Consider the following 17,499-nt stretch of genomic DNA (forward strand, 5'->3'; position numbering starts at 1 on the left):
TTCATTGTAGAAGATTCTCAACAAGAAACATAAAGTTGTACACAATAATTCACAACACAACCTTATTTCTGTACATTACAATGTCCTCAGGTATTCTGTAAATCTTAGAAGTATTTAACTGGCTTTCTCTGGACCCTAAGTTTTATAGGACAAGGTAAAATCCTGACTACATAATGTCTCGGGTACCTTGACAATTAGGATCCATCGGGTCAGTCCAAAAAACAAAATCTGTACAAGAAGGGGTTTACTTTCAGTTCACAACGACAATTCCCAGCCTGAATTCTCCACATAATATATGACTGGTCCTAAGTTGATCACAAGTATTTGGTAAGATACATGGAAGCAGTTGCCTGCTCAGAAGAAATAATTTACATCATCAAGGGCTAGATCAAGGCCTTGGATAGGAATCATTTTTAGGCTTTAACAAGGGCTTTGTGGGGACAGTGTTTGGGCAAGGTCAAGAGTTTAGGTGGGGACTGTATTAGAGCTAGGGCTTGGGATGTGGTAGGACTTGTGTTTGGGGCTAGGGCTGGTGTTGGGATAGTGATGGGGCCAGGATGAGACACTGGGTAGTGATTGTGTTTGGAGATTGTGTCAGAGCTCAGGTAGGGGATGTATTAGGGCTAGGGCTAGGGCTAGGTTTGGGTTGGGCTGTATTAGACCTAGCACTTTGGTTGGGATTGTGTTTTGAGATTGTGTCAAGGCTTGGGCTTGGTTACTGATTGTGGCAATGCTAGAGTTTGGGTCAGGACTGAGCCAGGGCTAGGCCTAGATTCAGGGATTGTGTTAGGGGTAGGGTTTCTGTCGGGACTGGGTTAGGGATAGGATCAGCGCCATCTGGGACTACATGCGACTGTTGACCTTCTTCCTGACAAGCTCCACTTGACTCCTTGACAGACCAAATGCGGGACATTCCTGAAATATCATTATATGGCGATCAACTTGACAGCTTGATGATGTCAAAAATAAGAAAGCTTGACAAATTACACATAACAGTGAGAAGACATGAATTAATGCATGAAATGTTTGATAGAACCCAGAAGAGGTAATAAGGGCGTTCAAAGATCATGTTCTGTTGACCATTAAAGGGTAGTTAAGTCACAAATTAGAAACTGTCTGACACAGACTTGTGCATATCGTGAGTGAGTGAGTTTAGTTTTACGCCGCACTCAGCAATATTCCAGCTATATGGCGGCGGTCTGTAAATAACCATTCTGGACCAGACAATCCAGTGATCAACAGCATGAGCATCGATCTGCGCAATTGGGAACCGATGACATGTGTCAACCAAGTCAGCGAGCCTGACCACCCGATCCCGCTGTGCATATCGACATAAATATTGAGCTGTATTTTTCACAAAGAGGTTGCTTTGGTGCGTGTTACCGAAAACTGAGTCCTAAATTGTAATCCATCCTTGGGAAACTATCTCTATTATTCAAGCTTGAGAATTATCTTTCTCTTGTCTTTTTTATCTGTGAAAATGCGGGCTAGAATTGGTCTTCAATAACCCATGCTTGTCCTAAGAGGCAACTAATGGGATCAGGTAGTGAGGCTCGCTGACTTGCTTGACACATGTCATCATATCCCAATTGTGTAAATCAATGCTCTTGCTGTTGATCACAGGATTGTCTGATCCAGATTCGATTATTTACAGACCGCCGCCATATAGCTGGAATATTGCTGAGTGCAGCGTTAAACAACAACCAACCAATGTTTCTTTTTCAGTTTTGTTTCCTACCTCGTTGAACTGCTCAAGAGTTCCGTTCCCACCAAGGTAGCCATTGAGTCGGGCAGCAACAGATGATGTGATGATTTCTTCGTCAGTGAGGTGGAGCGACTGGATGATGTCTGGATAGTGACGCAGCATATACTTCTGGTGATAGCTGAGAAAAGAACAGAGTTACTGTAACACTATCAGAGTCAAACATTTGCTGTTCTTTACCTTGGAAAATGCCTATTAATATGTCTTCATTTGTGTTGTTTGATCATTGTTTCATGCAACATTCAGCAATATTCCATCTATATGAGACAACCTGTAAATAACTGCATCCCACCCAGACCGATTGATTTTATGAATAACTCCTCATACCAACAACTCACCATCATATACCAACAACTCAACTCCTCATACCAACAACTCATACCATCAACTCACCATACCAACAACTCCTCATACCAACAACTCACCATCATATACCCATACCAACAACTCCTCATACCAACAACTCCTCATACCAACAACTCACCATCATATACCAACAACTCACCTCATACCAACAACTCATACCAACAACTCATATACCAACAACTCCTCATACCAACAACTCCATCATATACCAACATATACCAACAACTCCTCATACCAACAACTCACCATCATATACCAACAACTCCTCATACCAACAACTCCTCATACCAACAACTCTATACTAACCATCCTATACCAACAACTCCTCATACCAACAACTCCTCATACCAACAACTCAAGAATAGTGCCAACAACTCCTCATACCAACAACTCTCATACCAACAACTCCTCATACCATACCAACAACTCCTCATACCAACAACTCCTCATACCAACAACTTCTCATACCAACAACTCCTCATACCAACAACTCCTCATACCAACAACTCCTCATACCAACAACTCCTCATACCAACAACTCACCATCATATACCAACAACTCCTCATACCAACAACTCCTCATACCAACAACTCCCATACCAACAACTCCTCATACCAACAACTCCTCATACCAACAACTCACCTCATATACCAACAACTCCTCATACCAACAACTCCTCATACCAACAACTCATCATACCAACAACTCCTCTCATACCAACAACTCCATACCAACAACCAACAACTCCTCATACCAACAACTCATACCATACCAACAACTCACTCACCATACCAACAACTCCTCATACCAACAACTCCTCATACCAACAACTCCTCATACATACCAACAACTCCTCATACCAACAACTCTCATACCATACCATACCAACAACTCCTCATACCAACAACTCACCATCAGATACCAACAACTCCTCATACCAACAACTCCTCATACCAACAACTCCCCATACCAACAACTCCTCATACCAACAACTCCCCATACCAACAACTCCTCATACCAACAACTCCTCATACCAACAACTCCTCATACCAACAACTCACCATCATACCAACAACTCCTCATACCAACAACTCCTCATACCAACAACTCCTCATACTAACAACTTCCCATACCAACAACTCATATACCAACAACCAACATACCAACAACCTCATACCAACAACTCCTCATACCAACAACTCCTCATACCAACAACTCCTCATACCAACAACTCCTCATACCAACAACTCCTCATACCAACAACTCCTCATACCAACAACTCCTCATACCAACAACTCCTCATACCAACAACTTCATACCAACAACTCCTCATACCAACAACTCCTCATACCAACAACTTCCATACCAACAACTCCATACCAACAACTCCTCATACCAACAGCTTCCCATACCAACAACTCCATACCAACAACTCCATATCAACAACCCATACCAACAACTCCTCATACCAACAACTCCATACCAACAACTCCCCATACCAACAACTCCTCATACTAACAACTCCCATACCAACAACTCCATACCAACAACTCCCATACCAACAACTCCATACCAACAACTCCATACCAACAACTCCCCATACCAACAACTCCTCATACCAACAGCTTCTCATACCAACAACTCCATACCAACAACTCCATACCAACAACTCCCCATACCAACAACTCCTCATACCAACAACTCCTCATACCCATACCAACAACTCCCCATACCAACAACTCCATACCAACAACTCCATACCAACAACTCCCCATACCAACAACTCCCATACCAACAGCTTCCCATACCAACACCATACCAACAACTCCCCATACCAACAACTCCCCATACCAACAACTCTCCCATACCAACAACTCCCCATCATACTAACAACAACTCCCCATACCAACAACTCCCCATACCAACAACTCCCCATACCAACAACTCCTCATACCAACAACTCCCCATACCAACAACTCCCCATACCAACAGCTCCTCATACCAACAACTCCTCACACCAACAACTCCTCATAACAACAACTCAACATATAGCTTGTTTGTTTAATGCTTCACTCCGCACTCGGTCATAGTTCAGCTATATTATGTAGGTCTGTAAATGTCTCTACCAGACAAACCAGCGATCAACAGCATGAGCCTCAATCTACGCAGTTGGGACACGATGACACGTGTCAACCAAGTCAGCAATAGTTGATAGTTGCCTCTTACGACAAGCATGGGTTGCTGAAGATGAACTCTATGAATGATAAAAATACCATACTTCATGATGAACTCTAGGTGGTATTAATGATAAAAATACCATACTTCAAGATGAACTCTAGGTGGTATTAATGATAAAAATACCATACTTCAAGATGAACTCTAGGTGGTATTAATGATAAAAATACCATACTTCAAGATGAACTCTAGGTGGTATTAATGATAAAAATACCATACTTCAAGATGAACTCTAGGTGGTATTAATGATAAAAATACCATACTTCATGATGAACTCTAGGTGGTATTAATGATAAAAATACCATACTTCAAGATGAACTCTAGGTGGTATTAATGATAAAATACCATACTTCATGATGAACTCTAGGTGGTATTAATGATAAAAATACCATACTTCATGATGAACTCTAGGTGGTATTAATGATAAAAATACCATACTTCATGATGAACTCTAGGTGGTATTAATGATAAAAATACCATACTTCATGATGAACTCTAGGTGGTATTAATGATATAAAATACCATACTTCATGATGAACTCTAGGTGGTATTAATGATAAAAAATACCATACTTCATGATGAACTCTAGGTGGTATTAATGATAAAAATACCATACTTCAAGATGAACTCTAGGTGGTATTAATGATAAAAATACCATACTTCAAGATGAACTCTAGGTGGTATTAATGATAAAAATACCATACTTCAAGATGAACTCTAGGTGGTATTAATGATAAAAATACCATACTTCATGATGAACTCTAGGTGGTATTAATGATAAAAATACCATACTTCAAGATGAACTCTAGGTGGTATTAATGATAAAAATACCATACTTCAAGATGAACTCTAGGTGGTATTAATGATAAAAATACCATACTTCATGATGAACTCTAGGTGGTATTAATGATAAAAATACCATACTTCAAGATGAACTCTAGGTGGTATTAATGATAAAAATACCATACTTCATGATGAACTCTAGGTGGTATTAATGATAAAAATACCATACTTCAAGATGAACTCTAGGTGGTAATTAATGATAAAAATACCTAGGTGGTATTAATGATAAAAAAACATACTTCATGATGAACTCTAGGTGGTATTAATGATAAAAATACCATACTTCAAGATGAACTCTAGGTGGTATTAATGATAAAAATACCATACTTCATGATGAACTCTAGGTGGTATTAATGATAAAAATACCATACTTCATGATGAACTCTAGGTGGTATTAATGATAAAAATACCATACTTCAAGATGAACTCTAGGTGGTATTAATGATAAAAATACCATACTTCATGATGAACTCTAGGTGGTATTAATGATAAAAATACCATACTTCAAGATGAACTCTAGGTGGTATTAATGATAAAAATACCATACTTCAAGATGAACTCTAGGTGGTATTAATGATAAAAATACCATACTTCATGATGAACTCTAGGTGGTATTAATGATAAAAATACCATACTTCAAGATGAACTCTAGGTGGTATTAATGATAAAAATACCATACTTCATGATGAACTCTAGGTGGTATTAATGATAAAAATACCATACTTCATGATGAACAGAACTTACTCCTCAGCATTATAGAAAGTCTTTGCCTTGGTAATCACCGTGGCGATGGGTCGGGCTCGATTACCCTGCTGTTCCTTCATAGTAAGTTCTGCCAACTTCCTCTGCTCATCATCTTGGTAGAAAATGGCCGACATGTACTGCCTGCTGCGGGAGGATGTTGGGTCATGATTCTTCCAGAACATCCCCAGTAGAGAACGGAAACTGGTTACCTCGGGATCAAACACAACCTCCACAGTCTCTGTGTGGTCACCCCTGACAACAGAAACAACGAAAACACAATTTGTTTTAACATCTCTTTAAGTGAGTGAATTAAGTTTTACTTTGCACTCAGCAATATTCCAGCTATAAGGAAGTATTCTTAAATAATTATGATCATAGTATTAATCAGTGCATGTTTCGTTTGCAATGTCATGATTGTGTAACATTATTGTCCATATAAGCTTAGTGGTGGAATGTCATGATTGTGTAACATTATTGTCCATATAAGCTTAGTGGTGGAATTTACAACAACAATCAACTGATTGATTACAGAGCTCCGATTTTCGATCTACATATTATGAGCCACCAGCTCAAGCAGACAAGTCTTGAAACATTATCACAGTGAGTTACAGATTTCAACCTTTCAATTATGATCAGCAAAGGTTGCTAGGGAAATATCCTCGTCCAGAATTAATAGGAACTTAATGATGTAGAAGAAAAAAGAGGCTCACAAGTTTCTGTAGGTGGGGTTGGGAGTTGTCCCCCCTGTGAACCCCACTCGGGTGCCAATCACTCCCGGGGCACAACCAAATTGTGCCTCCGGGAACCAAAATCAGCTCATGGCAAACGTAGCAAGGTGCTTCCTCATGCTTCCTGCTAGACACTGTCACACCCTACAACAGATAAAGATAAATAGACCATGAATTAACTTACTCACAGGAGCATGGCATGGGATAAGAACAATCAAAGCTTCTTCATAGAGAATACTAATTGTCAATAGAAGTTGGATGTTGAGTGAATTGTACATTGGGTGATTTTAATACCATAAGGGACCGTTCATAATTTATGGCTAGGGTGGGTGATGATGATTTTAAGAGGGAGGTCACCCATTTTTTTTCTGGGGAGCTAGGGGGTGTCAGCAATTTTGTACACACATACTAGGGGGAGTCAGCAATTTTGTACCTAAAATTATAATTACATTTATGCTTAGAAATTGGGGGGGGGCATTGATTTTGTACATGACAACCAGGGGGTCACTTATTTTGTACATAAATCATTTTCTCTCTCTCTGTCTGTCTGTCTGTCTGTCTCTCTCTCTCTCTTACACACACACACGCGCGCACACACACACATACACACTGCGTCATTATAAATTATGTCGCTCAAGTAAATGAAGTTTTCTGAAATAAACAGCAACATGGACAAGGAAGTGTGTCATATCTGAGTTTTCTTAACAATGTTTGATGAACATTTTCGCTTGTTCTGTGTTTGCAAGCTAATGGCAGCGATGAACGAAATAAATTTTAAAAGGCGTAAGTCTCACTGAGTAAACCTTGTAGACTAAATTCCTGTTGACTTTATATGTCTGAACAGAAGACGCCCGTTCGTAACGAAAATCGATCAGTTGTGTAACACTGTTTGTGTCTACACTCCCGACACTGTATGATTTCTGTGTCTATAAGGTGTCGTAGGAGCGGATCCTACATTCTCGGCGTGGAGCTCGAAAATGTTTGGATTATTGTCGTAAACGAAATGTTTTTCTACCTCATATTTCTTTGTAAACCAGAAATCAGACGATAACAAAAGTCTTAACAATACGTGTTTGCCTTGGTTTTTGCAAATGAGATGATTTTTAACAATTAGGACAACACGGTTTGCCGTCAATCGAAATGTTTAAAAATACCAGTGTTACAACAAATATTAGTCATAACTAGACATACATATATGACTATAACTTAGACAATATATACTGTCTATGTATCATTAAAATCATGCCTGTTTCCACCGTGCTAACAACAAATCTACTTGCATGATACAAAATACAAATAGAGCAAAAGTGTACAAACAGGATAGCCTCTGACATGTTTGCTGAAGTATGTTGTGGAGAGGATAGTTTCAGGACGCTTGACAATATTTAGAGTGCAGTTTTGACAATGTTGATCGTCTGCAAGAAAGCTTTCAAAGGATTGCATGCAGCTTCTTCAACGTGTAGTATATAGTTTCCATGTGTTATATGAAATTTTTCATCGCCCCAAAATGGAGAACAGCCTCTTAAAACGATGTTACGGAAGGAGCACCTGATAAACATTTGTCATGTTCCGCATCCTGAACTGCGGAGGCTCGTGACGAACTGTCAATCTCTGAAGTTTCTGTTTTCGATGTCACAAGAAGCAGGGGAGTATCTCACATGATTACACCCACCAATACCCAGCCTCGTCTGTCTGCAAAAACGGGTTAATTCTTACCCAAACATGTCATCACACTAACATTTAAAGATCATACTTACTGGACCTTGTCACTTCATACTCGCATATTAGCTTGTGAATAATACTTTCTGTTTTACACAGTGGTAGTTTAAATTCAAGCCATTGCGAGATGAGAAAAATGCTTCCGGGTGTTGGAGTGTTTGGAACCACAGCAGTAATTAAATGTGTTGTACCTATCCTTAAGATATGTGGTTTCAATGTTGTCGCGCTGTGGGGATGTACAGTTGAAGAAGCAGACGCCTTAGCAAAGGAACTTGGTATTCCACACAGCACTAACAAGGTCGATGAGGTTCTTCTCGACAAAGATGTCGATCTGGTTGTCATCAGTTGTTCACCACATCTCCAGGCTCCTATTGTTGTGAAAGCTTTGAGAATTGGGAAGCATGTTTTGTGTGGGTCGCCATTTGGACCAAGCGAAAAGGGAAGCTCTTCATATGGTCAATGCAGCTCGGTACTATCCTCGACTGATGTCGTTGATGTGTCATGGATTACGATTTTTACCAATCGTGTCCAAAATGAAAACTTATATAGAAGAGGGATATGTTGGCGATGTGACAATATGTGAAGTTAAGGTGCATTATGGGGCATATCCAAGGGAGAAGTTTGATTGGATGTGTGACGAACTAATGGGAGGTGGCGTTCTCAATGCAATGGGAAGCAATATCATTGACATTGTCACTTTTCTCACCTCACAGAAAGCGTTACGAGTGCATGGAATGCTGAAGACATACACAAAACAAACTGAGAAGATTAAGGGTATTAGAGAAATTACAAGTGATGATTTCTGCACATTTCAAATGGAAATGGAAAAAGGTGCCAGCACAACAGTAACAGTTAACTCTCACATGCCAGGCCAATTTACTCAAGAGATAATAGTTATTGGAACGAAGGGGAGATTGGTTGCAAGAGGTGCAGACCTTTTCGGGCAAAAACATGACAAACTGAAGGAAGATCTGTTGCATTTTGATCATGGCAATATCAAGGAAGACAAAAAGTTTGGTATTTCTGATCAAGCAAAAAAAGAGATACCCATTCCTTATCTGAAGGGAATGATTCGTATGATTGAAGGGGTTAAAGATGCTTTTGGAAGGGAGGAAGAACGACAGAGCTGGTGCACAGAACCTCTGCAGCTTGCAGCTACATTTGAAGATTCCTTCTACGTGCAGACTGTTGTTGATGCAGTTCGTCGCTCCAGCAAACAAAAGGAATGGGTAAAGGTAGTGTTGATGACCGAAGACCCAGAGCCAAACCCCTATCTCTCTGCAGCAATGAGAAGAAGCACATTCTCATTACAATAACTGCACATGTTTAAGAACAAACTTAACTGAATCTCTTATCTTCTGAACAAAAAGTTAATATTCAAATCACTACACAATGACTTTAAATCAGAGGGCATGTTTTTGTGCTAGATCTCATTCATAGATATTTTATGTCTTCAGTGAGGGGCTAGAGCTGTATTTTTATGTCAAAACTGTTCTTTCTGATTTTACAGAGACATATATTCATCTTTAGAATTTAATGCTATCTCATGAAGATTCAGACTATGGTGTCTACTTAAGAAATGCAGAAATGTGTGGTTTTAGTCCAACATGACCAGAATTCTTGTGGATGATTTTCTTAATTCATTCCATATAGTTTATGATTCATCACACGCTGTACTGAATTATTGTCACAAATCATCAGAAAATTATGGACATTATTGGTTATGTTTTTATGGTACATATTGATGTGATTTCAAGTGCAAAATATATTTAGCCTCTTTGTTCCAAAATTTTTAACAGCTGATGCCCTTGTAAACATATTCTCATTTTCTTTCTGTGACACTGACAGATGTGTAAAATATGAAAAAAATATGTATATTATTCACTCTTCTCAACCAGTATGACTGAGACATTTAAAGAAATGTGTAACAGGGAAAATAATGGCTTGTCTTTTTAGTTAAGTTTCTGAGTAGCTTTATGAATTGAAAAACCATCCTTTCCTAATTGTGACATGCTTGTTTTATGATTATATGGAAAGGTCTTCCTGCAGTTGTTTTTAATTCCTAAATGTCCGAAAATATTTTTCTTTATTTATCATGTTTGTATTTTTCATTATTTATCATGCTAGCTGAAGTGCCAATAGTTTTGTTTTCATCAGAAAACAGGTCATCACAACATAGGGCATATTCACCAATATTTGAAACACTTTGCAGGGCTCAATATAAGTATTTAGAACCTGCCACTGTTGCAACCTTAAACTTCAAAATGCAACTTCATATATATACCAACTTGCACCCAGTTCATGTACCGGTATATATATCTTGCTGTACAAAGAACACAGACTCCAGTGGGAAAACAATGATTAGGAACTGGCTTGGAGAAGTGACTCTGATGACTGCACAGGCATTTATTTGATGGTCATGTCATGAAATTTGGTGAAGTAAGATGAAATGATCTTATCAGAACCAAATCATCAACATGAACACTCAAGCATTATATATAATTTTTGTTGATTAGCAGGTGCTACCTGTTTTTGTCTGATGGAACAAGCTTAAGTAAGGTTGCACGGGTGCAAGTATGTTTCATGCCCTGCTTTTTTGGGAGAAAAATGTCTGCAGGAATGAGGGTCAGAGGTAATAGAATGGACAGGGCTGCTGTCATATTTATTTCCCAAGAATTAACTTCAAGATTTCTTTTGCGTTTATGAAGGTATTTACATAGAAGATTTACACAGTATGTACACCAAATTTTATCTTTCTACCTCCATAAATGCAAAACATATGTCAATTCTTAAATGTTTTTTATAAGTTGACATTCTCCTTATTTGAAACATAAATACACTAAATTCAAATACCTTAACTCGAAAGGTTTGAAAAGTCACAATTTGTAAAATGAATAGATAACTGGGTGAACTATGCAATTCATTTTAAACTTGACTGATCAGCTACTTATGTTATTTTTATGTTTCCAAATAATTTTATGTTTTCCAATTACATGAGATTAATGTATGGGTATGCAATTGGAAAATGTGGAAGATTATGGATTAGAAATCTCATTCCAGTTTCTGGTATTTTTAAATATTTTCATAATAATACTCCTGGTGATTTCTTCATTTTAAATCAATATATTTCATTGCACTTCTCAGTTTATGATTGCCGAAGAGATGCAATAACGTTTAAGCCCGAGAATTTGACATGATTGATAATTGGAGAACTAAAAGATCTATATTATCTTACATCAGAATCAGGCACACATGACAATGTATAATAGGTCCATATATGATATATTCAGAGGTCATAATACCCCAATATATATTCAGGGATTTTTTTTAAGATGTAGCATCATGATCATCATCATGTGTGTGATGTGCCGAATAATAAAGGCTGGAAGTGAGCAGTTCGAAACTTTTATCTTAGATTAAAATTTAAATGCCTCATTTTTTATTTTGCGATAACTGGCCTGTTAGTTTTTCTGATAACAACTTTTCAGTAGATGTACAACTCCACAGCTCTTAGAGATAAGAGTTTTCTGCATGTGTACAGAATATTCCAGATTCCGTTGTGTCTAGGGTCACTTTTATGATTGATCCCATTATAATATGTCAATTGATCATATAGTCCCCCAGATTCCTGGTTAACTATGAAAAGATAATAAATCTGTTCTTATCCCGGAGCTCTAATCAGCAAGCTTTACTTAAAAAATAAAGAGTATCAGTGTCAGATAAAATTAAACTTTTTTAAAGTAATAGAAAGAATGGCTGTTCCTGTTCTAATCGTTCCTTGATGTGTTGATATTTTTAAATGTTACTAGTATTTGTGCATATCTCTTTAGGGAAATGACAACATTTTGCATAAAGTTCTCAAGGGTATGTCTTGGGATATATATTTTATGTGTGCTCAGGTTTTTATCCAACATCAAAATTTGATCTGTTCAGTTGAGAGATATTATTGTGACATGGACACAATTACTGAAGGACATTGTTGTCTGGTCCAGTAACTGAAGCAGACATCCAGCATATCTGGAGTCTCATTGTCAGTAATTATCAGTACTTGTTAGGGGTGAAACGGTATACTGCGGTATTAGTAGAACTGCAGTATTTTGCCTTCAGTTCGGTATACTGTAATGCAGTCCAAACATTCAGTATTTTCGGTTTTGGTACCGTCATTTTATTAACCTTCTTAAACCTTTTCTAAAATGTCTAGAAATCGAATCATTTTGTCAAAATCTATCTAGGTTTGGCTCTTGTTGTCAAATTTCTGCATAATAATGATATCTCATTTACCAAACTGAAACGGACCGAACCAAAGGCCTTGTACCACAATATGTACCATGGTAAGAGCATACCGTTTCACCCCCAGTACTTGTTACTGTATCCCAATTGTGTAGATCAGTGCTCATACTGTTGATCACTGGATTATCAGGTCCAGACTCAATTATTTACAGCCTGCCACCATATAGCTGGAATCACAGGGGCGTGTCACGCTTAGAATCAGCTTTAGAAAGACACATAGTTATATAGACCCTACCCTAGAACTATTTAAAAGGATCCTTTTATATAGTACTAGGATAGGGTCTATATACTTATATGTCTTTCTAACGCTGTTTCTAAGCGTGACACGCCCCTGTGGCTGGAATATTGCTGAGTGTGGCGTAAAACTAAATTCACTCACTTTGGAATGTACAGGATCTTTCAAGCAGAACATTCAGCTTGTAAAGTCCAGTACACCATGCTGTTGACACATGTAATTCAAACTGTTTCCATGGTTATTAGTGACAGACTGATTAGAATATGGGCAACGTTAACGGAGTGTTTCGGTAATTTAAGTACAATCTCTTTAGGACCAAAATATTATTGTGATAGTCTCATTTGGATATCACTGCACACAGGGGTAATAATATATTTATCATGCAGTGATTTTGCTTGAGGACAATTTTATGGGATTTATTTTCAATTTTTGACTTTCATCTATATCATAACAAACTCTGAAACATCTTCAGATTATTTTGGATGAGTCAGACAATGTTTTAGAAAATGAACTGATCTCACTTGCTTTTATGTCATGTCATTCTTCAAATAATATTCAAATAATTATTTTGGCGGTGGGGTAGCCTAGTGGTTAAAGCGTTCGCTTGTCACGCTGAAGACCTGGGTTCGATTCCCCACATGGGTAATATGTGTGAAGTCCATTTCAGGTGTCACTCGCCGTGATATTGCTGGAATATTGCTAAAAGCGGCATAAAACCATACTCACTCACTCACTCACACTCAAATCATAATTTCAGCAAGTATAGTATAAAGTAAGTATGAAAGCCAGCAAGTTCTGAATGTAAACTTAAAAGGCAATGTCATTATTTTGTGGATATTTTATACACGCTCTCATCTTTTAAAACCATGGCATCTATACCACAAAAGGATTAGTGCATCAAAGGAATATCTGACTGCTTCATTGGATGTTCAATGCGGGTTTCCATTTGTGAATATATGATTATGAACCTGCTTTTAAGGACATGTAAGATGTATAAAATGAAAAACACTTCATATATGACCCCCTTCCTGGTGGCATGTTGGTCGATGACAGTTCTGTTATTCTCTATGTTCATGTGATGACAAGGTTCTGCATTGATGTTGTCATGACATATGTGCTGCATGTATGGTGTTGTTTCAAGCAAATGTTGTAAGTGATGGTGCAGGATATTGTGATATTGTTGTTAACTGCGAGTGTTTGTATTTGTGACACAAGGTTTTAACCCTATGGCTAACTCACGCTGCAAGAATTGTACAAGCTTAGTGTTTTACTCTTGAGAACTGTGTAAAGAACTGAACGAATTTTTCAAAATTATATTTAGTGTAGAATTAATCTAAAATAATCCAAGTTCTTTTGAATGTATTATAGAATGGTCAATACAGTTTTGAAGACTAGGACCTTTTTTATTGAAAATCATTTGCGCCAAATATGTCCGTTGTCCGTCAGTTTGAACTGACAGCCGATTTGGAACACTGGTGTTAATTATTGCTACTACTGCCAATGTCTCTGAATATCTGAATTGTAATGAAATAGAGTTAGGAAAGAGGGGGAATTAAGTACTTAATGAATAAAGCATCCTGGGTAATACATCATTATGGAGAAATAAGGCCCAGGGTCCCGATCCACAAAGAATGTACAGCGTTACAACCTATCGTAACTCTGTACTTTCACATTGGCTACGAATGATGTAGTGGTCTGCACACTTTGTTGATAATGATAAGCCATTATGGAGAAATAAGGCCCAGAGTTCCGATCCACATAGCATACGCAGCGTTATGACCTATCGTAACTCTTTACTTTATCATGGGCTTAAGATTGGTGTAGTGCTACGAATGCTTCATGGATAATAATGTCATTATGGAAAGATAAGATCCAGGGTCCCGATCCACATAGCATACGCAGCATTACGACCTATCGTAACTCTTTACTTTATCATGGGCTTATGATTGGTGTAGTGCTACGAATGCTTCGTGGATAATAATAAGTCATTATGGAAAGATAAGATCCAGGGTCCCGATCCACATAGCATACGCAGCATTACAACCTATCGTAACTATATACTTTATCCTGGGCTTACAATTGGCATTGTGCTCTGAATACTTTGTGGATAGGATCCCTGGAGTAAGTTATTTGTATGATATATTCTGCAAAGATAAGAGTTTTCATAAAAATAAACTTTGAAGCCAAGTAGGTGGTAACCAGTTGCATATATTCCTTCGTGAAGCTAAATCAGTTTATTTTCTCCTTTAGTGAAAACAACTTCCCAAAAAAAGATAAGACGGAGTTCATTGTTTGACTTAAGTCTGACAGCATGGGATTCTTTTGGTCCAGCCAACCAGCTTTTTGTGAACTGAACAACTAGAAGTTATCTTACCAGGGCCCCGTTCCTCAAAGCGATTGTAGCGCTACGACTGTCGTAAGTCTATGTTAAAGTATGGGAGTTACGATCATCTTAGCGCTACGATTGTTTCACAGGGCAGTCTTAGTGCTATCACTACTGTACGCCTATCTCAAGGTATAGGACTTACAATGTGTCTTAGAGCTATCATAATATCATTGGTTTGTGGAATGATGTCAGAAACATGGGACTTTACCCTGCGAATACAGAAGATTTAAGTCTAAATTCTAATTCTCACCCTCACTGTAGATACTGTGATGTAATAATACAGGCGGATGATTAAGAATGAGATACCGGGCTTGATGGAGGTTGAAAGAGCATCCATCAACCTTTTGGGACCATTACTAACAATAATTATACTAACTAGTCGTCAAATGAAGATCAACATCCTGAAGTATATTTTTTAATTGTTTATGGAGAACTATTATTGTGATAATTGTTTCCTGAGACCAAATAGTTGGACAATCCATTATCCAAGAGCATATTATCAACAAACCTTGATTATCTGCTATTGTCAATGTGTTACTCAGTTGGAATTAACCAAATATACTGAGAGAAACAAATAAAGGAACACATTAAAATTCAAGTGTTCCTGAACATTTTCAAGTGTTCATCACCAGCTTTGAATAGCACTGTAGGAGGAAATGTGAGAATAAATAAAGGAGCACTGCAGTGAAGTGGTGTTCCCTTATTTGTTTCCCTCAGTATGTTAACCTTGGTTCGTATGAGTGCTTTACATAGTCTTCATAATTGTAGTGTAGTTGTCGGACAAGCAGTATATAGACAAACAGTATTTGTTACATAATGCCATTGTGATGATTTGAGACAATCAGTCTTTGAATACTTAAGCCAATTTTTCAGTTTTAAATAGAAAATACTATATTAATGTAGAGGATGTGCACGGGTTAAAAATTATTTGATATTTATTTTCATCGTTTGTTATGACAATTATAAGAGAAACCATGAACAATACATGATAAGGTTCATGTAATATTATTGCCCTATAAATCTGGGCCTAGATTTTCAAAGCTCTCTATGAGCTAACATAGTCATAAGTTTATGTTAATGTATGGCACTTACGACCATCATAACACTAGGAGAACTTCGAAAATCTGGGTCCTGAAACATATTGATCTGTAATTGATGAGACATTTGATATTTTGGAGGTGGATTTTTGGGATACAGTGGATGTTTGTAAAATAGTTTTCAAATGATAAAACAAAAATTAAACTGTTTGCTGGATGCTTTGAAAAATATGTCCCGTCAAACCCTTAAGGTCATCGAGGTTACAAGAAACTGTAATGTCTTGATGAACTTCATCACACTATCCCTCTGATTATCAAATGGTCAGTTTTCTGTGTTTTGTTTCTTTTTGTTTAGCTACTCATACAAACACCACATTACATGATGTGTATAATTCTGTGATAGTTAACCAGTATTGTGAGATTTTCATAAAATAGTCACTATTCTATATCTCGGATATAACAGATGGGAACTTGAATGGATCTCATATTATTTTGGATAAAGTGATAGCTGTATTTTTTATGAAAAAGGATCTGTTGACCATTTCAGAGAAAGTGGAATGATTACAAAACTGATTCCTATTGAGGGCATGTACAACTTTGAATTATTGATACAGTGTATCATCATAACACAGGTATAATACATTTAACGACAGAATTTTATTTACCCCCCAAAGTTTGTTGATATATTCAGGAAGATGTATTGAGTGGTATTTTCAGATAAAACTCTGTACCTCGACTGATGCGAATGCAGACAAGCATGACATCTGAGGACTGGTACTTGTCACAATCCTGAATAAATCAGAAGTCTCATCTGATTGTCAACGGCCACAAAAATCTGAAAACTGTGTGAGAATTCTGTTCCTGGAGGCTGAAGGCATAAATGTTTTCATTCATTTTATTTTGTGAAATGAATGTTTTATTTTGATATCTTTCAGCAAGGAGGACACAGAATTGCAGTAAAGAATTATATCTTAATGAGATTGGTGTTTAATCTTACTGGTTCAGAAATTACGTTTATTTATATAGGGTGTTGGTCAGACATTGAGATGTTGTCAAATGGGATATGTATATCTGCACAAACATTTTTTTAGTTATTTTAGATTTTGTTTTTTTAAAGAGGAAACATTTACTAAAGATATTCTAGAGACGTACT

General features: G+C 37.5%; 2 protein-coding genes across 3 annotated transcripts; one reads left to right on the forward strand and one right to left on the reverse strand.

The window, feature by feature from the left end:
* On the reverse strand, positions 1-7,609 carry LOC124288774 (peptide methionine sulfoxide reductase-like). Of its 2 annotated transcripts, XM_046725301.1 has the most exons (5): positions 7,474-7,607; positions 6,662-6,823; positions 5,952-6,203; positions 1,739-1,883; positions 1-915 (listed from the first exon to the last, which is right to left on the reverse strand). In XM_046725301.1, the coding sequence occupies exons 3-5, from the start codon at positions 6,131-6,133 to the stop codon at positions 844-846; spliced, it is 399 nt and encodes a 132-aa protein (XP_046581257.1). In that variant the 5' UTR covers positions 6,134-6,203; positions 6,662-6,823; positions 7,474-7,607; the 3' UTR covers positions 1-843. The 2 variants fall into 2 exon arrangements, with proteins under 2 accessions (XP_046581257.1, XP_046581258.1); XM_046725302.1 differs by lacking the exon at positions 6,662-6,823 and having other exon boundaries at positions 7,474-7,609.
* A 434-nt stretch (positions 7,610-8,043) lies between these two features.
* LOC124288788 (glucose-fructose oxidoreductase domain-containing protein 1-like) lies at positions 8,044-12,613 on the forward strand. The gene is given in 2 exon segments (XM_046725318.1): positions 8,044-8,837; positions 8,839-12,613. Coding segments are annotated over 2 exon segments (1,188 nt in total). The 5' UTR covers positions 8,044-8,525; the 3' UTR covers positions 9,715-12,613.
* Positions 12,614-17,499: the final 4,886 nt, after the last annotated feature.

Source organism: Haliotis rubra, unplaced genomic scaffold (assembly GCF_003918875.1).
Source record: "Haliotis rubra isolate DU_JTF1 unplaced genomic scaffold, ASM391887v1 Scf424, whole genome shotgun sequence".
Lineage (NCBI taxonomy): Eukaryota > Metazoa > Mollusca > Gastropoda > Lepetellida > Haliotidae > Haliotis > Haliotis rubra.

Bases quoted from the DNA above. Each gene is read 5' to 3' on its own strand.
- LOC124288774 (XM_046725302.1), bottom strand. From the start codon at position 6,133: ATGTTCTGGAAGAATCATGACCCAACATCCTCCCGCAGCAGGCAGTAC. The intron at 1,884-5,951 runs GTAAGTTCTGTT...TTCTTTTCTCAG, and splicing joins ACTTTCTATAATGCTGAGGA to CTATCACCAGAAGTATATGC. The intron at 916-1,738 runs GTAGGAAACAAA...ATGATATTTCAG, and splicing joins CTCTTGAGCAGTTCAACGAG to GAATGTCCCGCATTTGGTCT.